The 23,135-nt window shown below is 44.9% G+C and overlaps 1 protein-coding gene across 10 annotated transcripts; it reads right to left on the bottom strand.

The window, feature by feature from the left end:
• Nucleotides 1–559: 559 nt before the first annotated feature.
• FRRS1L (ferric chelate reductase 1 like) lies at nucleotides 560–15,370 on the bottom strand. Of its 10 annotated transcripts, none has more exons than XR_012763485.1 (7): nucleotides 15,154–15,370; nucleotides 13,742–13,826; nucleotides 13,106–13,244; nucleotides 10,006–10,252; nucleotides 9,094–9,540; nucleotides 7,111–7,150; nucleotides 564–6,554 (listed from the first exon to the last, which is right to left on the bottom strand). XR_012763485.1 is itself a non-coding variant. In XM_075416711.1 (5 exons), exons 1-5 carry the CDS (start codon nucleotides 15,368–15,370, stop codon nucleotides 9,368–9,370), a joined length of 861 nt encoding a protein of 286 aa, XP_075272826.1. In that variant the 3' UTR covers nucleotides 560–9,367. The 10 variants fall into 10 exon arrangements, 1 of the variants encoding a protein (XP_075272826.1); XR_012763488.1 differs by having other exon boundaries at nucleotides 564–6,072; XR_012763489.1 differs by having other exon boundaries at nucleotides 566–4,800.
• Between the last annotated feature and the right edge of the window lie 7,765 nt (nucleotides 15,371–23,135).

The raw sequence follows: 23,135 nt of genomic DNA, 5'->3' as shown, positions 1-23,135 counted from the left end.
ACTACAGGGTAGCAATGCTACCAACACAAAAACCAGAGCACACCGTGTAAAAGCAATACATTTCTTGGTGCCTCGAGCCAACTCTTCTTCTCAGTCCACCAGCAAGGAGCTAAAATACCTGCCCAAACCTTAGAGATGTCAGAAATTGAAGCATCCCTGTTTGAGAGATTTCTACAGCTGCTTTTCTTTGCTGAGTATTATGGGAGTTCTTCCCCTCCGTTCCCAATCTGTAATATAATTTCATCATCATCTTTTCTACAAAGCCTGTTCTGGCTGCCTCAGGAGCTGCTGGCCAAGCAATGGGGCAGCAATGACAGTAGATAAACACCCAAGTGTGTAATATTCGCTACTTCATTATAGTTGCATCAAATAGGTTACAAAAACACATCACAGAGGTCACCATAGGAACCTCTACGTCCTACTTACTTATAGTAAATGACAATTGGGTTAATACTTTGTTAAAATATGAATGATTACATTTATTTACAGCTTCACTGTGATTCTGATGGTGAAAAAGAAAAAAAAAAATATTCCCCTACATCTGTTAATTTTCTACTCTGACTAGCCTTACTGACTTAAGTGGAATTACTCAGGGTAATAAATTCAAGCCCCTGTCATAGGAAGGAATTGTTAACACAGGGCAGCAGCAGAGATGCCTTTAGCCTCACCGAAACCTTTTTTTCCCCTCTTATAAATGCGACACCACACATTTTCTTAGACTAAAAAGGCATTTATTGTAACAGGTTTATAAATATTGTTGTCTGTCACTGTCCAACAGCTAACAAGGCTCACTTGAACACCAACATTTAGTATAAAACGGACATTACAAAGCAGTATTTTAGGGCATGCACTGACAGTAAAGTAGTTCTGTAGGTCACCATAATTCCATTATGTATTCATTCAGTGTTATTTTTCTGAAAAGGCTAGTGCATAAACACAAAGAAGTTTGATGATTACTTCCAGACTACAAAACCCCAGTTCTGCACTTCTACCCAACCAAATGCTCGCTGGCTTGACATGGATCCCGAGTACTGGCATACAGAACGGAGCCTAGCATAAAAAAATGCAGAACACCACTTAGCACTATAGTTGCAAGTTGCTTATTTGTATGTTTTATCTATATATTAGTCTTGAGAATGCTGAACAAAGTCAAAAGGCAGAGATGACCTTTCAGGTTCAACCATTACGCTTCATGTAATATAAAACAAAGTGGCAAGAGTTAACATAGCTACGACAGCCTGCTTACTTGTGAAGAGGTTGAAGCAAACCAGACATCAGGATATATTAATCAGAAATACCAAGGCATACCAAGCATCTGTTTTAACCTAAACAGAACACATGATGCTTCAAATATGCTAACAAAAATATATCTGCCTACATAAACGTTGCAGATATCACACACAAATATCAGGGTCCCACCATTTCACTTTTCTAACTAGTTAATAGGTTTGGAATTTCATCTTTGACTATCTGTGTCAAGACTTGAATGACACTTCCAGTTTTAGAGAAAATCTGTTGTGGTAATTGTTTCTATTATAATTTTTACCTCTGGTTTCATATCACCAGCTGTGAAAAACTGAAAAAGAAATCATTGCTTTACATGTGAGCAGTGCAATATATCAGAAGCAGATATCATATTCTCTACTTAAATAATGAGATTTTTTCCTCCTAGATTTAGACATGGCATCTGTGCTTCCCTTCCTATTATCCTAATACTCTATATGACAGTATTTTCTTGATTTATTGAACTCATCCTCGTTTCATCTTATTTGGAAAAAATGTAAATAATACTGTAAAAACACTAATGTGAGGCTAATTTTTGTACCAAAGAAGGTGAAAAAAAGGTTAGTATATAAAAAACTGCAAACATAATACCCTAGCATGTAACACCTCGGGTTTCTATATATTCTTCTGGACCTCTCTGCCCCACGAAAAAAATCAGCTAGGAGTCAGGGAACATATAGGATTCTGTGTTTTGTCTTCTTTTATCTGCAAAGCAGAGTTTACCATTTTGTTTTTAAACTCTCTTGTGTAATTCTCAGACTTACACATGCACACAAAAAATATCTTCAGCAAATTTACATCGTGTAAATATTAATTCTGGGAAGAATATTTTTCATTAATCTAAACTTTGCAGATAACTGTTGTGAAAAATCAGCAAGAATATTTTTACTCCTTGGCACACAACCTAAGTGAATTGTTCCTTTATTTATTCTTCTACTATTACCATCTTTCGAAATTGAACTGCACAATGTCAAGCTTAAGAGAGAGATGTGAAACTAAATTGTGCAACACGCTGCAATCACTAGTTGCCATAAAATGTTCACTGCCCTCAGTGGGCATTAGAGCTATAAAAGGCTGGCAGCTGCTCGGCACTTCTGAAAAATCCAATTACTTCTTTAAAAATGTAAACATGAATTTGAGCAAGTATCAATTAGAAACAGCGCAGAAAAGTACTGCTACCAGGTAATTCTGTAATGCTCTAGTCTATGAAGAGCACACCACCTTTACAGAAAGCTTCTTAAGAGCACCATACAAAAGTTCACCTTGTAAGGACATTCCTAAACAGCCTCTAATTGCAGATCAAAACTAGCCTATACGGAGCAGCAGCTGTTCTAAAATATGGGCTGTGAAGTCCTGCACGTATTCCAACCTCACGTTGGTTTGAAAGAGCATTCCTACTTAGATAAGAAACACAGAAGTAGGGCAAAAGCAACAGTTGTGAAAGACTATGGGGTTCAAGGAGCGTCTGGACGATGCTCTTTGTCATACGGTTTAGTTTTAGGTAGTCCTGCAAGGAGCAGGGAGTTGGACTCAATGATCCTTATGGGTCCCTTCCAACTTGAGATATTCTACGATTCCAAGAGTGCAGTTCAAACTACTTAACAATCCAAGAAAAAACCCCAAAATTCTGCCCCTTTCCTTACAGCGGTCATTGCTATTGCCAATTCAAATCACAGATTTTTCAAAGAAAGTAATGTCTTAAGTCTGTTTTTTCACACCTATCAACTCCACAATCTGCACACGTTCTCCTTGACATTTTGAAATTACACTGTTTTCGCCTCACTATCTGAGCCCAAATTAGATAAGTTAAATAACCAAGTTCAAGCATACATAATTTTACCAAACCCACTGTAAAAACCAAAAAAATAAAATGGAAGTTACCCAAGTGATTAATTCATACCAATAAAACAGGTTTATAAAAAGGTTTACCCAGATCTTGCTCTGTATCTGCAAAAATCAGATACCTCGACATATAAATTGCACAGAAATAACTAGATATGAAAAAAAAGATGCGGTGAAAAGTTGACATATGGTAAAAATCCCAAATTATTTTCTTTTGATTAATTTTTGTATTCAGGAAATTGAGATTTTCTTTAAAACCTTCCAGTTAGGTCTTTATCTGTGCTGGGCAGGTTGTGGGAGAGCTGCATTCAGCCCTAACACACTGCTACAGAAAAACGGATAACGAAATATTAATGAGAGGAAATAGATAATGTACAATGAAAGTTGTTAAGAAAAGATTTAGAGCCCCCATCTTTTGACACTCAAACTGCCGCAAGCCAGCAGTTTGTAAAATGGCCAGTGAGCAGGTAGCTCCCGCAGCAGCCGGCTCACACTCCTGTCTACAGGACCTTGACAGGCTTTCATACCTCCGCAGCCAAGATCGAGCCTCTAGCTCTCATCTTGGAGTTTCATGGGGATACAGATCTGGAGGCAGAGTCTGACCTCATGCCCACATCAGCCCCTATGCAGCTAAGATCCGCATGAAAGCTCAATTCTCATTCAAGCCAGACTCTGTTTCTTCTATTCACATCAAGTAATATTTGCTTGTGATTAAAAGTGCCAGACGTGCTCTGCCACGTGTAAACTCATGCAAAAATAAGAAGTATGCCAAAGCCATTAGCCCTTCCTTGTCATTGAGCCTTACTACCAGTCTCTCCCTTCTTCTGTCCTAAACGATCTGAGGTCTCCTATGCCTCACGGTATAGCATTCAAGCTGGCTGCTTCGCCCGTTCGTTACACGCTGTGGAGTCAGGGTTGAAACGGGGGATGCCAGTTCATGCAAGTTATGCACGTACACAGCTCCGTGAAACACCAAACAACTGTAACAGGTAAACATGTTTCCACTTCTGTCATAAATCTAAGGCTCTATACAAAATTATACTTCATACAAAATATTAGCACTCTCACAACTGTTACCTCTGAAAATAAGTGATATTAGACCTCGCTTAATTCTGTGAAATACATGTTTCCTTCTCCTAAAGCTAATACCAGATACTTGTCTTTAGGGAAACTATTTGTAGAGGCTTTTAAAAAAAAGGGGGAGGGGGTAAAGAATGCCTGCTACACATCAGTGTGTGAAACCAAGGAAACCAAGGAGTCACAAAATGCAATTTAAAAGGTGATTAAAGTTACGAAATTTGCACATAAGCTTTAATTCTGCCTCTAGAATATGGCATGGTACAAACTTCCAGTGGACCTAGAAGAGATCAGAAAGACCAGACAGAGGGTCTGTTCTCTACAGGGAGAATAATTTGCTTCTTTATAAATGTCTAATACACCAGATGGATTGGAAAGTAAGACGACAGACAAAAAACAGGGAGGCTGGCATCTTCCCTTAAACTTATAGCAGTCATTTACTTACAGATAATGGGAGTATCATCAATGACACAGATTTCTAATTGTGACCTGGCCAATCATGAAGACAGCTGTCTGTCAGTCCTCCTTACCCACTAACTCCTCTTCACAGCTAGGCTGAGACTTCTCAGGATCATCTCGCTAAATAGCATAAGGCATCTGTGGAAAAGGGGACAGGACATAGGCTAGTGACAAGGAGCACAGTACTTTTTGGAGGAAGACTAGACATTGACACTCACAGCACGAAAACCATCCACAGCTTGGCAAAAGAAGGTAAGCATGTTTAAGGGATTTGGTGTAGGATGGGCCGTGCTGTTTGTTCTTTCCATTTTGCAGCAGCCATTGAGTACACAGAGGCAGCTGCAGGGCTCCTCTCCTTGGTTCAGACCCAGGATATGGTGCCCCAAACAAGCTTCAAAACCACTGCCTGGGTTTGCTGATGTACACCATGCTCCAGTCATTCTCTAATCCCTGTGCTGAAGACTGGAAAAGTCAGTGCCAAACACAGCTTCGACAACTTTTAACCCAATCTGGGGGTTGCCTCAGATTAGGGAGGCCACAAGTGTTTATTTTCTTGCTATCCAAGTATTGCAAAACCAATCAAGAAGGACAAGAAGGCCACAGAGGGATTTCAAACCTATTTCATCAATCTGTTCTCTTTCAAACCCAGAGTATTTCCCTTATAAGAACAGAATTTTGAAGAAAGCATCATCCAGTATCCAATGACATTATCAAACAAGCTAGGCTTTTTGGGGGGCGGGAATCAATTAGCACCTGGGAGTACTTCACCTATACGTAAAACTATATATAGTTATTTGATTCCACCAAAGAAAAAAAATTACTTTCCAAAAGCCAGTCCTCTCCACTTATTTTTCCTCTTTCCCATTGTACTTATTATTAATGTAATTTCAGGCCTATCTTATTATTTGTAGCAGAGTACCAGTCAAACACTACAGTCAAAAAACAAGGTCCCTTTGCGATAGGCACTGTCACAAATAAAAGCACCTGATTTCTCTTCCAACTAACTTGCAAACTCTAAGTAAAGCATTCTAGATAAGATGGACAGAGTCAGCAAAGGGTGATAATATGGTTAATATAAAAAGCAACGGTCACAACTGCGTTTTGTTCTGCAAGGAAGGAACGTATTCAAGGACATTAATTCATGCCTTATGGTCTCTGCCAGTACTATCTTTCTAATTAACAATCAAAGTTAAATTTCCAAAGGACACCATACTCTAAACAGGCACTTTCTAAACTCTATGCCTTCATATTAGGTCACCCTGCAGCAAGTAATTCTCAAAATAAGAGCACTTTGGAAATGTGTTCTTTAACAGTTGCTTGCTAGTAGTCACCATAAGGGAACTAAAAATGATTTGGAGATGTCTGCCTCCTTTTCTGAGGGCGACCTTTTCCTCTGGTTGGTGTTCGTACCTGTTAATTAGAGAAATCCAAAAAAAAAATCTGAAATGTCTGAATCACTTAAAAATTACTTTGAAGAAGGTTACCTTATAGCAACTTTGTATGACAGGGATCAATCCTGCTTTTCAAAACAAACATGAAGAAGAAAATACTTTCCATAGCAAGTTACTACGCCCACTCAAATGTTAAGACTTACCAAGTATCACACAAAGTTAAGTACCACTGAATTACAGCCTCTTCATTTCTCTTTTGGCCTTTTTATTCCCATATTTCTTCCCAGCTACTAACTTCTAAGCTCTCGCACCTTCTTGGTTTGTCAACTTGAATCTCCTGTTCCTGCTTTTCCCACTCTGAAGAGCAACGCTCACACAAAACACCACAGGACAGCAAACCTTTTTCACTAAAAGAACCTTACCCCAACTCCTGCTTCTAATCTGCCAGTTATTTTCAGCTTTCAGCTCCCCTTAAACTTTCTTCTATTTTGCCTCTGCTACCTGCAAAGTGTTTAGAGCAGGAATTATGGCTTTACCAATATCTAGGAAGTAGTATGCAAAATCTTGAAACAGTTGACTAGTGAATAATAATACAGCTAAACTCAACCATCAGTTGAAATGCTAAACAGAAGATTGTTTGGCTGCTTGTTGTAGACTTTTATGTCCTCCCATTTGATTAGAAATACTTAATTAGTGCTAATTAAATACTTTGAAGCTTGGGTGAAAGTTTTTTATAGAAGTGCACATTTCTGCAAATACTTCAATAAGAGAAAAAGACGATGACAAGAACACCAGACAGCACACTTACAAGTAACCTAAAAAAACAAAAAAACCAAAAAAAGTATTTTTTACCCTAATTGAGAGCACGGGTACAGCTGAAGACTGAAGCAGTTCATACTTTGCAGCAGACATATCCTTAAGCAACTCTGCCTCTGCTCTGAATTTGCTGTTGTTTTAGAGCCTGAACTTTAAGCACATTTGACTCCGTGCAAGTGGAAAGCAGCTCTATGGGTGTTGCACATTTACCTTGGTATTATTATTGTTTTCTTTAACATACCTCTGTGCCCAGGTCCAGCCAGGCTATCCAAAATCCAGCACTGTATTAAAGAACAAAAAAAGAGCCAAAATGGGTTTCTACCCTCCTTCAGTACCTTTCAATTATTAGATTAGCCCTTTAGTGAGTAAGCAGGTAAGTGCCTGAAACTAAATCATTAAATATAAGGCCATAAACTAAAGCAACCCTGGGGCTGCTTTAAATAGCTGAGACCTCTGAGAAGGAACTGCACTATCTGAGCTGCCTACAAATTAGTACGAAGGAGAAAGAATTTGCCCTAACGATTTCTGCACTTCACCTGGTTGCCGAATACAAAACTCCTTAGCCAGGCTTCAGCTCTCTGCATCAGCCAATCTTAAGGCTAAATTTTACAGCCACAGTGGACCAAAGCAGATCTTCCTTATTAGGAAGTCTCCACTATGCATGTCATCAGATCATGAATAGGTTATCCAACCTGAAAGAAGTAATTTATACTAAATAAAGCTACTATATGCACTTTTAAAGTTCACTTCATTCTGAATTTCTCTTCCCCCTTCTGAACTCTAGGCCAGTAATTGTAAGTGAACAAATCCTTAAAGACATCAATGAAAATATATATTACTAAGCAATCTTTCTTTTCAAATAGGGATAAAGTGTTTGTGATGGAGATAAATTCATTTTCAATCTAATTCCTATATTTCAAGCATAGGTTTGAAGAATGCTGAGCCTAAAAAAATTAGTCTACAAACTTCAGCCTGTGAATAATGATGCAAAAGCAGCAAAGCCAGTTAATCTTTTTATACTCCGTGCAGCAATGAGAATAGACAGGAGGTCCAGCGCATACTTTACCAGATCGTATGTTATAGAGTCCTCAAGCATACCACATTAGATAGAACTTTGGCACAATTTAAAATTTAATTCTATTCAAACAGAATTTTAATGCAAGTTGGGAGGTGAATGAGCAACCTCATCTAAGCACATTTCACTGCTACATGCAGACATGTGTCATACACTTCCTATTATGTGAAGAACAGAAATTCTCCACAAGAACTCAAAGTTTTTCTCAATATTCTGTGGCTCGCTTTCCTTTTCGGTAATATTTAGCATTCATCTTTGTAACATTTATTAGTGATTAAAAAAATCTATTTCCGCTTCAGCTCATCTTTTTCCAGAGTAACTACATTTTAGCAACGGTTTCATGAAACTGAAGATACTGCTCTTCTTATCATTCCCTATCTTTCCTTACAAATAGCTTCAATTATATTTCCATTTCTTTCTAAGTTAACACCAGCTGACCATATTAATCTTTAACATGAACAGGACATACAGGCACACAACGTGGAAAAACAGATTACTTCATACTACTACACAATGCTTAAAACTGTATTTACATGTCAGTAAAATTACTGTTTTTTCATAAAAAGACAAAAATTTATTTAATGTATTGGGAGGATGCCCTATGGCTTTTTGGGAACTTCTGTATTCTGTATGTTTTACACCTGTTTTTTCCTATGTATGGAGAATTTATATTACTGTATTCTCCCTTTCCCTTGTTTAAATAACTTTATATCTCACTCATAAAAGAAGTAGCCATATCTTTCAAGAAGGTTGTGGAAACACTATTATTATTAAGACATTCATCACCTCTTTTCTATTGAAACAAAAAAAATCGTGTTAATGCTTGATTATGCAAGTTTAGTTTTGGAAAGTACCAGAGCAAGTAACCCTTGATAATTATAAAAAAAACCTGGAAGAACTGTCCATTACTGAAGGGCGGGTTTCATACTGCTGTGTCGGTATCCAGACCTTAAGTTCAGAAACTGCACGTGGAGTTGTGCTGTCTGCTCCAGAAGTACCAAACAGCATTATAATATTTTCCCAAATTTGCTTTTTGGAAGCAATTTGGAAGGCAAATTTGTTATTTGATAAGATGTCCATCACTAAATTTGCCTAAACAGACATACAGACACGCCTCTCAAACACATATACACACACACACGCACATACATTGATTTTACAAAAGTCTCCTTTTTTAAGGAAGTAGTCACAACACCGAAAATATTCTCCTATGTGTTCACTGATTACTCTTAAATGATTTGTCACCACTCTGCCACTCAAAGGAGATGGTTATTTCATTCTTCTGAGAAGCTAACTATGTTCAAAAGCAGCTAGATGATGATGGTGGTGTGATATAAATTCCAATAGAAAAATGCATTGTCCATCGGTATAGAAGTCCATCCTGAGAAACTTCCACTGACAAATTCTTGCTATTTTCCATCAGTCATGGGGTTCCCATCAATAAATAGAAGGTAAGTGCAACAATGAGGAGCAAGCAGAACGGAGAAGAGAAGGTCTGATAGGCAGCTGATGGCATGAAAATATCTTCATACTTGTAAATACTGACAACACGCTCTGATACAGGTGGTGAGTCTATATCATGACGAGTTATAGAACCTTTAATAGGTAGGGGCAGAAAGAAATAACGTCAGATACATTTTTGCTATAACTCTACCAAAGAAACAGGTAGAAAGCCAAGTAATTTTTAAACCTACAGGAGCATGCAATATTACACTGTCAGTGAGTAGGGTCATTTCTCCACTTTCCAAAATTAAACTTCTGAATAAAAGAAATGAAATTCAGGTAAACAATAAACATCCTTCAAAGGAATTCAGAATATCCAGTTATGAATTATCCTTACTTAAGTTTATCTTTGGGGAGTGGAGGTAATGACTACATAGCGAAGAAAACACGACAGGTAGGAGTATTACTTATTTTGTCTTCCTTTTTATCTGTTTCAAGCCTCGTGCTGCCAGAATTTTAGTTCATTTTAAAAAGGGGGTCTAGTAAGAATATTGTAACTGAAAGAAATTTATGAATTTTGTCACCCCAGTTCTGCCAGAAGCACGGAAATCAACTTACCCTGAATTGCAGGACCCCAAGCAAACAGATAGTACCAACTCAAGTGCAGATCTACGATGGTTTCCTCTCGGGGAACATACACAGGACGCTTGAATCGACATGTTACACGATTGTTTTCAAAAACCCCTTCTTCATCTCTAGCAGGATTTCTCTGGATTTCTTTAGCCCACTGACCGACATTATAGAAGTGCTGTATTCGGACTCTTCCGTTATCATCATGAACACAAGCCATCACATCATCTCCTCCCTACATGGTAAAAGCATATTGGTAGAAGGAAAACAAAAGTCCACTGCATCAAATCATGGACAGAAATCCAGTAAAATCTGGCAAAAGAGAGGAGATGAATCTACTCAATCTGGGCAAATAATAGCATAAATTCCAGTCTGTTTGTTCTAATCTCTTTTCATGTCCACTTAAGGGAACATCACTTCTTTTATCTCTTAAGAGAAAATGAAAAATGTTCAGCATTCAGTAACAGAATACAGAACACTTGTAAGATGCAAGAAAAGAGTAATCAATATGTGCTTCCTCATGCAGTAGAAACAGCCACCAAGCATCACAATCAAGCAAAGAAACAACGGACAGAAGGAAGCGTGAGACAATTGTTTGCAGAGGTCATTCGCAGAAATACTAAACCAGCTGGTAAAAGAGTTATGCAAGGTCACTGCCAAAGTGGCAGAGCACTGCATCCATCAGGGATTAGCATTAATTTTAGAGGTACTATCTCACAGTAGCTTTCGTGTCTAGAACCATCAAAAGACTGCGCAAGTTGGATGAATGGTGTTTTACTGAACTCCACTGCCACGGGTATTGGTGCCGTATTAAATACAGGTCCTGCTTCCCCAATATTAATCTTTCCGATGTGTCATGCTGATGGCAGACATGGTGCTTGCTAGTGTGATCATCTCTCAGTCCTTTGCTACAGGGTAAGGAGAGAAAAAGGCTGCAGTTCACCTCTCTGGGAATACCGCTATGGGGCTTTGTAAGAGATGTGCCAAAAGTGAGGGGAAAAAGGGGACAACTGGGTAAAACATGCGCTTGAACAGTTTCTGCACCTCAGTGCTGCTGCAGGCAACCTTTCCAGCTTCTGTCTTGAGCTTATGCTTGCTCTCTGTAACTTGTTTTCAAAGTTTAATTTTTATACATCTGAGTACAAATCCCTCATTCTTAAGTACAGAGGCATAAATAAAGCTGTTTTCACATACAAAAAAAATAAAAAGGAAAGAAAAGAGCATTCTGAATCTCAATTAACAGAATGACGTTGCAAAATCCTGCCTAGGCACAAAAGCCTGCAAGTGGAAAAGAATAATGTCATTTGAGACATAGAAATAGGTCACAGGAGTTAAAAAAAAAAATAATCTATTGAGGACATAAAATAGTTTCTTTTTCTGAACTTCTGTAGCTATCCAGGCCACACCATTTTGATTAGGGCCTCCAAGGCACAGCCCACTTCTCACAGCCGCGCTGTGCCGACCCAGAGTCCTTTTACCATTACAGCCTCTGTATCCCAGGACACCAAAACATCCTGGAAGTTATGAAAAAGGATGAAGTCAGCAGAGAGGAAGGCAAATGCTAGCTGGTTTAGTCCAGCTGACTGATAGGCACTAGTTCGTGTACGCAGCAAATTTGGAAGCAAAACCTTTTTACTTTATGCCTACTTTATCCTTCTCACTGTAAGCAGAGACCTAACACACTGCTCGGTGTGCTTGGGCTGAAACGTAATGGGTGGGGGGTGGGGTGCTTTCCAAGGGGCTGATGAGGTGCAGGCGGTGAGACCCTGGGATCCACTGCAGGTATAGCAAAGTTACAAGCTGCTAACACGGTCTCCGATAGCTTGGGGCCAAATCCTTAAAGGTGCTGAGCTGCTTTGAAAACCCTGTTGAGTACTTGCATTGCCAGGCATCTAAACTCTTCCCAGAATCTGGCTGAAAAACTGTTCCTCACAACATCAAACATGAAGAGTTTCTTATGGCGTGAACTGTTCTTTATGACTCAAAAGACTGCCAGCTTCATTGTGTTTATTTACAGTGTCATATTTAAACTGATACAGCAATGACTGAAAAACACCTGCCCTCACAGTTTCTGTTTCTCATTTTTGGTCTGATAAAAACATTATTAAGTCTGTGCGAATCTTGCCACTGACTTTTGTGAGTCCTAGCCTCGGACTTCTAAATTCTGTACCTTTTTCGGACTACTGCTTACAACTGTACAAGAAACACTCCTGTCCTCTGACCTGTGATTTAGGACATAGGCTCGGCACTTTTTTATACACTCAGGAGTGTTTCTGTTTACGAACACCTACATTATCAACTGCACTTTAATTCTAAACATTTTACCACCAATCGCAGACAAAACATGTTTGCATTAGTCATCTGTTGCTCAGGTTTTATAAAGTCGGTACAGTATATGCTCCTGTTTTGCTCATTGAAACACCATAAAAAGTGAAGCTTTTGAATGAAAAAGTAAGTACAGGGATAAGCATAAAACCAAATCTAATAAAAACCAGGAGAGTTGGAAGAAGAAATGTTAACAAGATTGCTTTCTAGAGCTTCTATGTTTAAATTAGCAACAGTCATTTTGTTACTCACTTGTGGCTTCCCTAGAACAACATATAGGTATGAAACAAACAAAAAGATTGCCAAAGTTTAATGGTGAAAGCTATATGTATATCACTGAAAGTCAGCTGATTTACTGAAGAAAAAAATTATTATTTTCTATTTAGTTTCTGATGTGCCTTTTGTCCAGGGAACACTGACATAAGGCGTGACAGGACATTTCCACATGAATTGGCTTATCCCTGAGGGCTTTTCTAATAAAAAGGCAAAAAGCTGAGAAGATTCAGACATTCAGAGCTGAACCGAAATACTGTTGTAATTCACCGTGGAGAAGGGAAAGGACATGTTAGGAACGCTGAGGCAGTTTTCTGGAAGGCAGTAAGCCTGGCTTCTGCTCCCAGGCTGGCGACCAAACGGTGCTTTGTTTTCAGCAAGTCGGTTTTTCCTTATGCACTCTGTTTGTGACAGATCAAATATAAATCATTTATATCCTAGCATGTAAAAGTATGCACACTGTCAACATGAAGAACCGTACGTGTCTTACCATTTTCTTGTCCGAGGAAAATCCCACTGCCACCCAGCCATCAGTATCGGCACTCAACTCAAATTCGACATCAGCTCCGATCCTACGGTAACTTAGAAAGTAGTCACAAGTCTCCGCGTTGCATCCAGGTTTACCGTACCTAAGTGGAATTGGAAATACACGTAACTTTGCCTTGCAATTTCCTGCTATGGAACTTAATTACATTTCTGCAAGAAACAAATAAAAGAATGCATTTTGGTATAATGACAGTAAACCATATTGTATTATGCTATACACAAAGTACCATTAATTAAGTGTTTGCAATTATTACTCTTCTAGTATAAGAATGTGTAGTATTTAAACAGTACAGCAAGCAATTAATTACACACAGTATTACTCTGTTGCTCTTCCCAGCCCTGGTTTTGCAAGTGCTTCGTGATGTTACAAGAAACATGAAATAACCATAGGTCCATAACTACGATGTAGATCCTTAAATAATCTAGTTTCCTCAAATAATATAGTCCATAACACTAAGAAAGTGTGTTCTTAAATAACAAACATTTATTAAAATGAATATGGAACATATACCAAAGTCTCCAAGGCAATCAGTCAGCATTTGCAAACATAAAGGTATCGGCACTCTTTTCTCAAACTGACCTGAAGCATCCCTTGGTTTTTCCACAGTCATCCACTCTGATTTTTGCAAATGGGTCCACAGGAGGAGCAGTAGGGAAAGGATAACCTGTATAATCAGAATGAATTGTTACTAAATAAAATACAAGGAATACGAAGCAATAATACAAAGGAGAAAGGGTTCCAACATCATTTACTTTGTCTGCTGATAACCAAGTTGTTCAGACGAGGAACTACTTTGTCACATACACAATCCCTTGCTCAGATGGTCCTGGATCCAGGTACCAACGTAACACCGATAACTGAAGACAAAACTTTTCTCTGGTTTCCTACATTCGTCGACAAGGGAGAAGGATGCCGGAGCACGGCTTTGCTACACTGAAGGCAAAAGTTAACTTAAGGGAGCAGGAGCACAAAGCAGCACAGTCAGCTAACGGTTAGGGATCTCCACTCAGCTGTCTCTTTTGCACTCTTAGTCCCCTCAGGAAATCCGTAAGGGAACTCGATCTGACTCCTTAGCTACAAATGACAGTATCAAGTACAAGTGCAGGGCACCAGATTCAGAGCTGTCGGAACCGATACCGAAAGGACCTTACAAGACATCCCCCATTACGAGGTAAAATAAAAGGTGCTTTGGATTACAAGGTAAGGGAGTATCAAAATGGGGGACTACGACCCGAGGTCACGCGCGAGGTTAAGACCCAGCAGAGCCGGACAACGAGAGCGACGACTCCGCGCAGCCCCCGGCCTGCCTGCCGTTCGCCTTCCCCGGCTGCCGACGGCGCCCGCGGAGAGCGAAGGCACGCCGCACGCTGCGGATTGCGGCCTCCGCTAACCAACCGCGGAAGGGGCCTGGGTTAATTAATCGCCCAGCATCAACCTATAAAGTCGGCAGGATTTCACCGCCGCCCGCAGCGGAGCATCGCCGCCAGGCTGGCCACGGGACACCCCAACTTCTCACTTCGCCCCTTCTCCCACGGGTACCAAACGAGCCGGTTCCAGCGCAGCCCGGCCACGGCGCTGGCGTTCTCACATCCCGCCGTTTGCAGCTCGGAAGAAGAAAAAGCCACAGAACCCCGACGCGGCCACAGCGTTCCTCGCCACTCCAGGCATCGCGGGGCTTTCCTGAAGCCCGCAAAACCCAGGGCTCCGCCTCAGCCAGCACCACGGAAAGCTTTTCACGAGGAGAGCTCGGCGGGACGGGGACGGGGCCGGCCCCCCCCGGCAGCCCCCCGGCCCGCCGCCGGCTGCCCCGGCCCCCGGGAACCCGCCGCGCCGCAGCCCCCTCCCCGCGGTGCCGGCCCCGGCCGGCGGCGGGCGGAAGATGGCGGCGGGCGCTGGCCTTCGTGCTGAACCGCCGCCGCCGCCCGGCCCGGCCCGGCCCGGCCCTCCCTCCCTCCCTCCCCTCCCGCCGCCCCGGCCCCCGGCCGCCGCACCCTCCTCGGAGAGGTAGCGCAGGTCGTAGAACTCGTTGGCGAAGGTGCCGTACGAGGAGTCGTGGTGGGGCCGCGCCGCCTCCTCGCCGTGCTCCCCGCCGCCGCCGCCCGCCTCCCGCCTCCCGCCGCCCTCCTCCGCCGGGCTGGCGGCGGAGCCGGCCAGGAGCAGCACCAGCAGCAGCCGCCGCCGCCAAGCCAAGCGGCTCCGCACCGCCATGGCGGCCGCGGCGGCGGGGCGGGGAGCTGGCGGCGGCGCCCGGGCGGGCTCCGGCGGTTGGGCCCGGCCCCGGGGACGGGCGGTGCCGGGGGTGGGGGGGGGGTGTTCGGGGGGGAGGCGCGGGGCGCGGCGTGCGTGGGCGCGGGGGGTGTGGGCGGTGCGGTGTCACCCCCCCCCCGTCCTTTCCCCCCGCACCGTCCCGGGCAAAGCCCCGGGCCCGCCGGGCCCGCCGCCGTGGCCTCCGCTCGCCAGAACCCCTCGGCGTGAGGCTTGGGAGGGCGCGATGAGCCCTGCTCGGCGAGGGCCCGGCGGGCTGATCCCTTCTCCTCACGCTTTTTATTTTCGACGGCTGCTGAGGTGGGAGCGAAGGCGCAGCGCGGCTGAACGTTCGCTTCAGGTAACACCCAGCGCTGGGCGAGCGTCGGCTGCCCGGACGCGTGTTCCCGCTTTCGGCTCTGCGCGCTCCGGCTGCGGCGACGCGGGCGTGCGGAGAGCCGGGCAGAAGCGAAGGACAGCCCGGCTGTTGGCCCCCCACCTCACACCCCCAGAAGTTCTCCGGGACTCCTGCGGCCGTCGCCGGGCGCTGAGGGTCCGTGGTGCCCGCGGGTCGGTGGAGGAGCGGTGGCCTTCCGTCCCCCGCGGGTGCTGCAGGGGCTCGCTTCTCGGGTTTGGGTGGCCGTCTTCTGGTCGTGGTTTCTTTTTTGGGTTGTTAGCACATGGTCACGCTCCCTGCTCCGAGGGTCTGGAAGGAAATTCAGTGAAACGCTGGGGGGTAGAGCGAGGGAGACAGACGAAGATGCAGCAGGCGGCAATATTGGGAAAATTAACAGAGCCCTCATTTCAAATCTTCTCTTTTTGAGTATCGATGGCTGCACCGAGTTCCTTTCTGTTGGGGCGCTGAGGCTGCCCGAGCCCTAGGCTGCCTTAGGGATAAGCTCATTCCCTGGGGCTGAGCGGTTGCCTGTGACACCCAACCGAGTGTGCTCAGCTGCGTCGAGGAGAGGACGGTAACGCACGTCTCCGTGCCTTAGTCCGGTGGAGTAGCGTGCTGCCTCTCACTCCACAGGGAGGAGCAGCCACACAGAGGTAACAGATCAGTCGCAAAAGCAATTCTGATCGCATGCAAATTCAGCGTCTTCCCTAGCAGCGTGTGGAAAAAGCTGCGGGAGAGCAACACCGAGCTCCAACGCAAAATAACGAGGCCCTGCTTCCCACCTTGCTGAGTCTGGTAAACTTTACCAGTGGAAAACAAGCAAAAAAAAGGGCAAAAGGAAAACCCTTATAAATCAGGCTAACAGGAAAATCAGGCTGCAGCTTATCCTTTCTGGTGACAGTCAGCTCTGGTGAAGGCCCCCCGTCTCCTTTTGCAATAGCTAGCCGAGGGTTGTGATGCCTGTGGAGAAGAGTTTGCTCGGTGAGGGAACCGCTGCCAGCTGCGCGCTGGTTTTTCCTCCCTGGAAACAGGCTTTAGCGCACTGCGATACAGGCGATCCTTCGCAGTAAGAGTAAACACTTAGGGGTATTTATCGTGTGTTGCTTGTACCTACGTGACACCTGTCGCTGTAAATCTGACAGCTAAGATAACTGTGATCACAGCGGAGCTGCACTGGTTTTCTGAGGTGAAGAAACGGCTGGGAGACAGACCCTGTTGCATGTGCCTCTGTCCTAGTAGATCCTTAAAAATTAAAACAACTCCAGACACCTTTTTTTTCTTTTCCCCTAAAACCTCTTGCGTTTTCCTGAAGGTTGTCCCTATCATAGAATTGGGTTGCTTGGACTAGATGATCTGAGAGGTCCTTTCCAGCCTTAATGATTCTGTGATTCTATGGTAGTGTGAGGCTGGTGGAGCGCTAACGAGTGCCTTCATTTTTCAGCAGACAGGAAGGTCCACGCTGAGAGTAATAGCACTGCCCCTGAGGCAGCAGTTCTGCGGGGAAGATCCTGATCTGATCAAGTAATTAAGGCTGCCATCAAAAAAAGCATTAGCAGAAGGAGTCCAGCCTGCAGTGGCACGAGCATCCTGAATCCTCGAAGGCCTGTGCTTTCTGAACGCCGTATTTTGCAGCTTGCACGCGCTGGTAGCGCCTTCCTTGGTCGGGACGTACACACACCGCTTCGTGTGCGAACCGTGCGTTGGAAGGCGTCACCGTCCTCTGGCACCGGGAGTCCTCCTGCTTTCAGTGAGTTAGGGACGTGGTCATTGCCACCACTTCTTGTGCCGCCGTCGCCTCCTGCCTGAGGGGAGTCCGGCAGTCCAATTCTCTGCGCGACTGAAGCGATTTCCCTAGCTTGGGCCATTCTCTGGTGCCAGTGCTCAGTCTAGCGGTGTCTTCCCGGAGCTGGAGGCCGGGACTATCCCCAGCCATCCCTTGAGGCCTGTCCTGCCTTCTCTCTTGGCTCTGTTTGCCACCCAGCGTACACCTTTCTCCTGCAGGATCACACGTTTGGTGGTATTTGGACTAGCAATTAAAACTTCAGGAAGAAGTCACAGTTTCTGTAACAGACACTCAGAAAAAAATCTTATCTCGGAGTCTCTAACTGCGTCGCTCAGGAGTGGCTGCAGCTCCCGTGCTGGGGCAGGGGGAGGAGGGTAAAACCCGACTAAGTCGTGTGAGAGCGTGGCCTGACTAAGGAGTGAAGAGAGGGTGCTGCTGGCAGACCGTGAGGCTACAGAAGCCCCTGATACGGCATCTCTTGTGCCCACCCTTCCTTTGGGACCACCCAGGTCAAACAGGTTCCTCCCCCCTGCTGCTGTGGCCGGGTGGGCTGGAGCCTGCCTGCACCAGAAATCCATCTCTTGCTTTTCTGCCTCTGTGCACGATCTAGCAGGTTTTCTCGTTTTGGTAGTCCTCTTACAAATGGCTCAATTTCCTTACTCAGCAGTTCGTAAGTTATTGCTACTCCCAGTTCACCCCAGAAAGCTGAAGCTGGTGAGGTTCGCATGGCCCTGTCCCTTCCCAGCTCCTTCCACAGCACATCCGTGCCACGGGAACAGCTCCTTCTAGTTTAGTGCTCCTGGTTACTTCCATCAAATCAGCGTGTGTTGAAAAATCAGTACATACCCACCCGGGCTGGCTATCAGAGCGGCTCCGGAGACAGCAGTTAGCTTGCCGTAAGCTGAGCCAGCATTTGTAATTGGTGCATAGTTTTCTCAAAACCTTACCCCACTCTTGTTCAATGTGGTGAATGTATCTACTCTACCAGTAATTTATCTTGGGCTTCCCTGTATTAAACGACAACACAAGTTTTAGAAATTGAGAAATCACCCTGATTTCATTAATAGTCAGTCATCCTGTGTCTGGTTAACTACCCGTGACTCTACAGAAACAAGCCTTAGTTACTTAGACTAAAGTATGGGAGAAAATGTGCCAGGCATTTCTTGCAAGCAGAGCTTTTTCACCATGTTGTACAAAACTGACTGACCAAGGAAAAAATACCAAATGCCAATTCATGAAGAATACTGCCTATAAGAAAAGTAAAAACCAAGTGGTCGCCTTAGAAAAACCAAAACACTACGGAGGGAAAAAGATGTGCACTACTAAACAAAGAGGTGAGTGAGCTCTTTAAGGCATGGTCCTGCTTCGGGTCTCCTGGAGAGAGGCAAGCTCTAACTACGTTATCGTCGAAATAAAAATCGCATTAGATCATTAGATCAACTTCTGCCCAGCACTGGTAAATCTTTCTGCCGCCGCTGAGTTATGTACCTGGTCTTGCTCCGAGGGCAGTCGTGCCTCTGCAGCTAATACTGCTCACAACAGCACTCTTTCTAGAAAATTAATCTAATGTAGGAAAAAAAGCAATGTCTCCAAGTTCTTTTCCAAAAGTGTCACGCAGACCAATATTAAAGACCAAGTGCAGCGGTCTTGGACACTAAATCAGCATGAGTTTTGCTTCAGTAAGCGCTATGGGCCCTTCCCAAGGTGTATTAAAACTGTGCAGCTCTTTTGCGTGTGTGTGTGTGCGGGTTTCCATCAGGCAGCTTATGTCTTTTCTCCCAAGGCTGCGTTTTTTTACCACTCTGGCACTCTTTGCTGCCCCAGCGTGAGCGCAGTGCTAGGAGCTAAATCTGCCCTGAAAGCCGGATCTGCCAGATGGTGGCACGGTGTGCGCCGGGAGGCTTTGGAGCAAAACTTCTCGCATTAAAAAAAAAAAAAAAAAAAGTCCTTGTTACAAAGAGGCTATTTATAGTGTTATTTTAATAAGGAGCCAAAACAGAGCAGCCTTTTATTAGAACTCGCAAGAGAGGGCGTTACGCTGAGGCGTCCCCGTGCAGAAATACCATTGCCTTACTGGGCAGAAACTGGCCCGGAGAGCTGGAAAATTCAGCTTGTTTTAGCAGAGAGCTCATTTAGGTAGGAATGTTTTAAAGACTTTAAGCAGTACTGGCGGAATTCAATTAATTGCAGGCGTGACGATGTCATTTCATCCTAATTAGCTGAGAACTCAGAAATAAGGAACGAAAAAAAAAGAGAGAGAAAACTGTTCCCTGGCGAGACTCCACCCGGAGAGCTGAGATGAAAGTTCTGTCAAGTTCTGCCTGCTGGGAAACAGCCTTTCCCCAGCCCAGGCTCGGGCACCTCGGAGTCTAGTAGTAGTAATAATAGATCTAATATATTTATTATAATAAAATATATTAATATAATATAATAATATAACATAAGTAACATATAAAATATATAATATATAATATAAATACTACTAAATAGCAGTAATTAATAGTAATAACAGTAATAAATGACAAGGCCCTTATCTTCCAGGTGGATTTAGGCGGGCAGCGGAGTTTGCTCCTTCGCCTGGGGGACGCTCCCCCGCCCCCCCGGCACCGCGGCTTCGGCGGTGGCGGCCGCGCGCCGCCAGGGGGCAGGCGGGCACCGCCGCGCGGCCGGCGGGGGAAGGGGGCGGGCACGGGGCCGGCGGCGGGAGCGCGCACCGCGGGGACGCGGCCCCGCCGCTGAGCCCGTACAGCGGGGGTGGGGAGGGGGGGGCTGGAGGCAGCCGGGGTCACCCCCGAGCATCCCCGCCTCTGGGGGTGGCTGGGCACGTCATCGGCCAGCTTGCGAAAGCCACCGGCCCTGAGAGGGACGGGCCGAGGGAGGTGTGACCGAAAAACTGAGCTGTGGGACTGCAAGAGTCCGACTTCTCACAGAATCGTAGAAAAGGTCGGAGAAGACCTCTCAGATCATCAAGTCCAACCACCAACCCAGCACCACCATGTCTGCTAAACCATGTCCTCAAGTGCCATGCCTACACGTTTTTTGAACCCCTCCAGGGATGGTGACTCCACCACTTCCCTGGGCAGCCTGTTCCAATGCCCGACCGCTCTTTCAGTAAAGAAATTTTTCCTAATACCCAATCTAAACCTCCCCTGGCGCAACTGGAGGCCATTGCCTCTCGTCCTATCGCTAATTACTTGGGAGAAGAGACCAACACCCACCTCACTACAACCTCCTTTCAGGCAGTTGTAGAGAGCAATAAGGTCCCCCCTCAGCCTCCTCTTCTCCAGACTAAACAGCTCCAGTTCCCTCAGCCGCTCCTCATAAGACCTGTTCTCCAGACCCCTCACCAGCCTCATTGCCCTTCTCTGGACACGCTCCAGCACCTCAATGTCCTTCCTGTACTGATGGGCGCAAAACTGAACACAGTTCTCCAGGTGCGGCCTCACAAGTGCCGAGTACAGGGGCACGATCACCTCCCTGCTCCTGCCGGCCACACTATTCCTGATCCAAGCCAGGATGCCGTTGGCCTTCTTGGCCACCTGGGCACACTGCTGGCTCATGTTCAGCTGGCTGTCAACCAACACCCCCGGGTCCTTTCCCACTGGGCAGCTTCCCAGCAGTATTTAAGCAGCAGTAGGCAGCGGCTCCTCAGGCAGCGCGGCGACTCGCGCAGCACTGAAGGGAAATCACATCACAAGTTCTGGCTTTTCCCACCAGCTTCTCTCTTTGCATACCGTCATCTAAAGGCACGTCCATATTCGTTATCTGCACTCATCTGGATGGCAGAGAGACCCAGGTGCACAAGTGGCTTTGCTGACTTTTAAATAATCCGTTCGCTTGTTTGCGTTTAAAACAAGTGATAGTCAGTTACGCTTTGGGTACCAAAGGGGTACGCTGATGGAGTTAAAAGCCTCTCAGAAGCCTTGCTGCAGGCTGGGATAACGTCCATGATGTGCGTGAGAGTCTTTGAACCTTGGGTGTGGGGGTGAACCAAGCGTAAAACAATTTGATGTAGGAAAGATCCCATAGGGCTGCTGACGGCAGAATAGCAGCCAGCAACTTTGGAGAGGGTGGATAGGTATTGATTTGAAATGCTTGTAAACTGAGTTAAAAAAGAGACATTTTAAATATTTTAATTTACTGAAGTTGTTACTAATATTTAATTTAGTGAAGTCAAGTTGTGCTTCTCACAATGCCAATGAAGTCAGAGTTCAACATGGTTTATTTATCCAGACATTCTGGAACACAGGAGTGTTTTATAAACTACGGTGTTGTTGAACAGAACGAAACATTGTGTAATGGCCAAGCTTTAGAAACACCTATGCTGGTTAGTACCTGGGTAAAAACATCGTGTCTGGGTGTTGTTAGGAGAGAAGTTACCTCCTCGAGAGAGGAGCTCTAACCACGGTTACGTCTCTTGTTCGTGCTAACCAAAAAACTTGCAGCGTTGATAAATCGTTGGGATTTTCTTGTTAAGGTCTTCATGTGACACCAGCAATAAATAATACTGAACTTATGTTTTCTTGTTTCTACTGTGCAGCTACATAATATATCCTAAGGTTACTTCAGTGTTTTTCATAAAGAAGTTTACGAGGATAAACCAATTAAAGAACAGGTATTTAACTGGCTTATCTTCATTTGGCAGTCAACATGTGCGCGGAGGAAAGGTTGCCAACAGCCTAAGGTGTACGCTGTGCAATAACCCCTTCCCTTACACTGCAAATAAATGAGAGCGTGTTATGAATTCTGAAGCCATTTCAGTGTGTCGTTAGCTCAGTGCTTTGGAGTTTTGTTCTGATGCGGTTGCTATGCCAATCTGAGGCAGGAAAACAGTCTTTACAGCGTTTACTGAAAACAGCGCACGTCAGTAGGGAAAAGGGGAAATGAGGGAAAAAAAATCCTGACATCAGTCTGGTACTCGAAGAGAAATCCAAACTCCCCTGTTCTGATGTCCAGCTCTCCCGCATGTGTGCAGAGCGCTCTCCCTCCCATTCTAAGATATTCACATATGACAACAGCCCCAAAACGTAGCAGCGGATAGCAAAAAAGCACCAAGCTGAGGCTTTCTCACCACTCCTCGCAGGCAGACGCAGTGTTGCTGTGCTGGCACCCAGCAGCTTCACCAAGCTCGGGCCACGCTGGGGCGAGAGCTTTTTTCTACACAGGCGTAGACGTGCACAAACCCTGAGCCCAAACGCGGGAAAAGCAGCTAAGCTGATATTTGCTACGTGACGTAAACACTTTCAATCTGCCATCGAAGTTTTCTTCTGGACATCCCCAAGAGAGGCCAGTCTGCCCACTCCCGTAGCCCTTTTGTACCCCGGCCGCACGCTGAGGAGAGACGTCCCCGGTGCCTGGCGCTGCACGGCCGGCTGAGGTGTGCCGGGGTTTAACTGGGCAGGCTCCGGGCGAACCGGTAACGGCTGGGCAGGGAGCGGGTGCTGCCACAGTCAGGGCAGCCCCTCAGGGATGGAGTTAAAGTTGTGTGGCACAAGTGCTGGAGAAGCAGCACAGCTTTTTTCCATCTGTAGTAAATGATGCTTCTGAAA

The sequence above is a fragment of the Opisthocomus hoazin genome, chromosome 3 (assembly GCF_030867145.1).
Source record: "Opisthocomus hoazin isolate bOpiHoa1 chromosome 3, bOpiHoa1.hap1, whole genome shotgun sequence".
In the NCBI taxonomy this organism is placed as follows: domain Eukaryota; kingdom Metazoa; phylum Chordata; class Aves; order Opisthocomiformes; family Opisthocomidae; genus Opisthocomus; species Opisthocomus hoazin.
The sequence above is the reverse complement of the archived record's forward strand: the minus strand, read 5'-3'. Positions and strand labels throughout refer to the sequence as shown.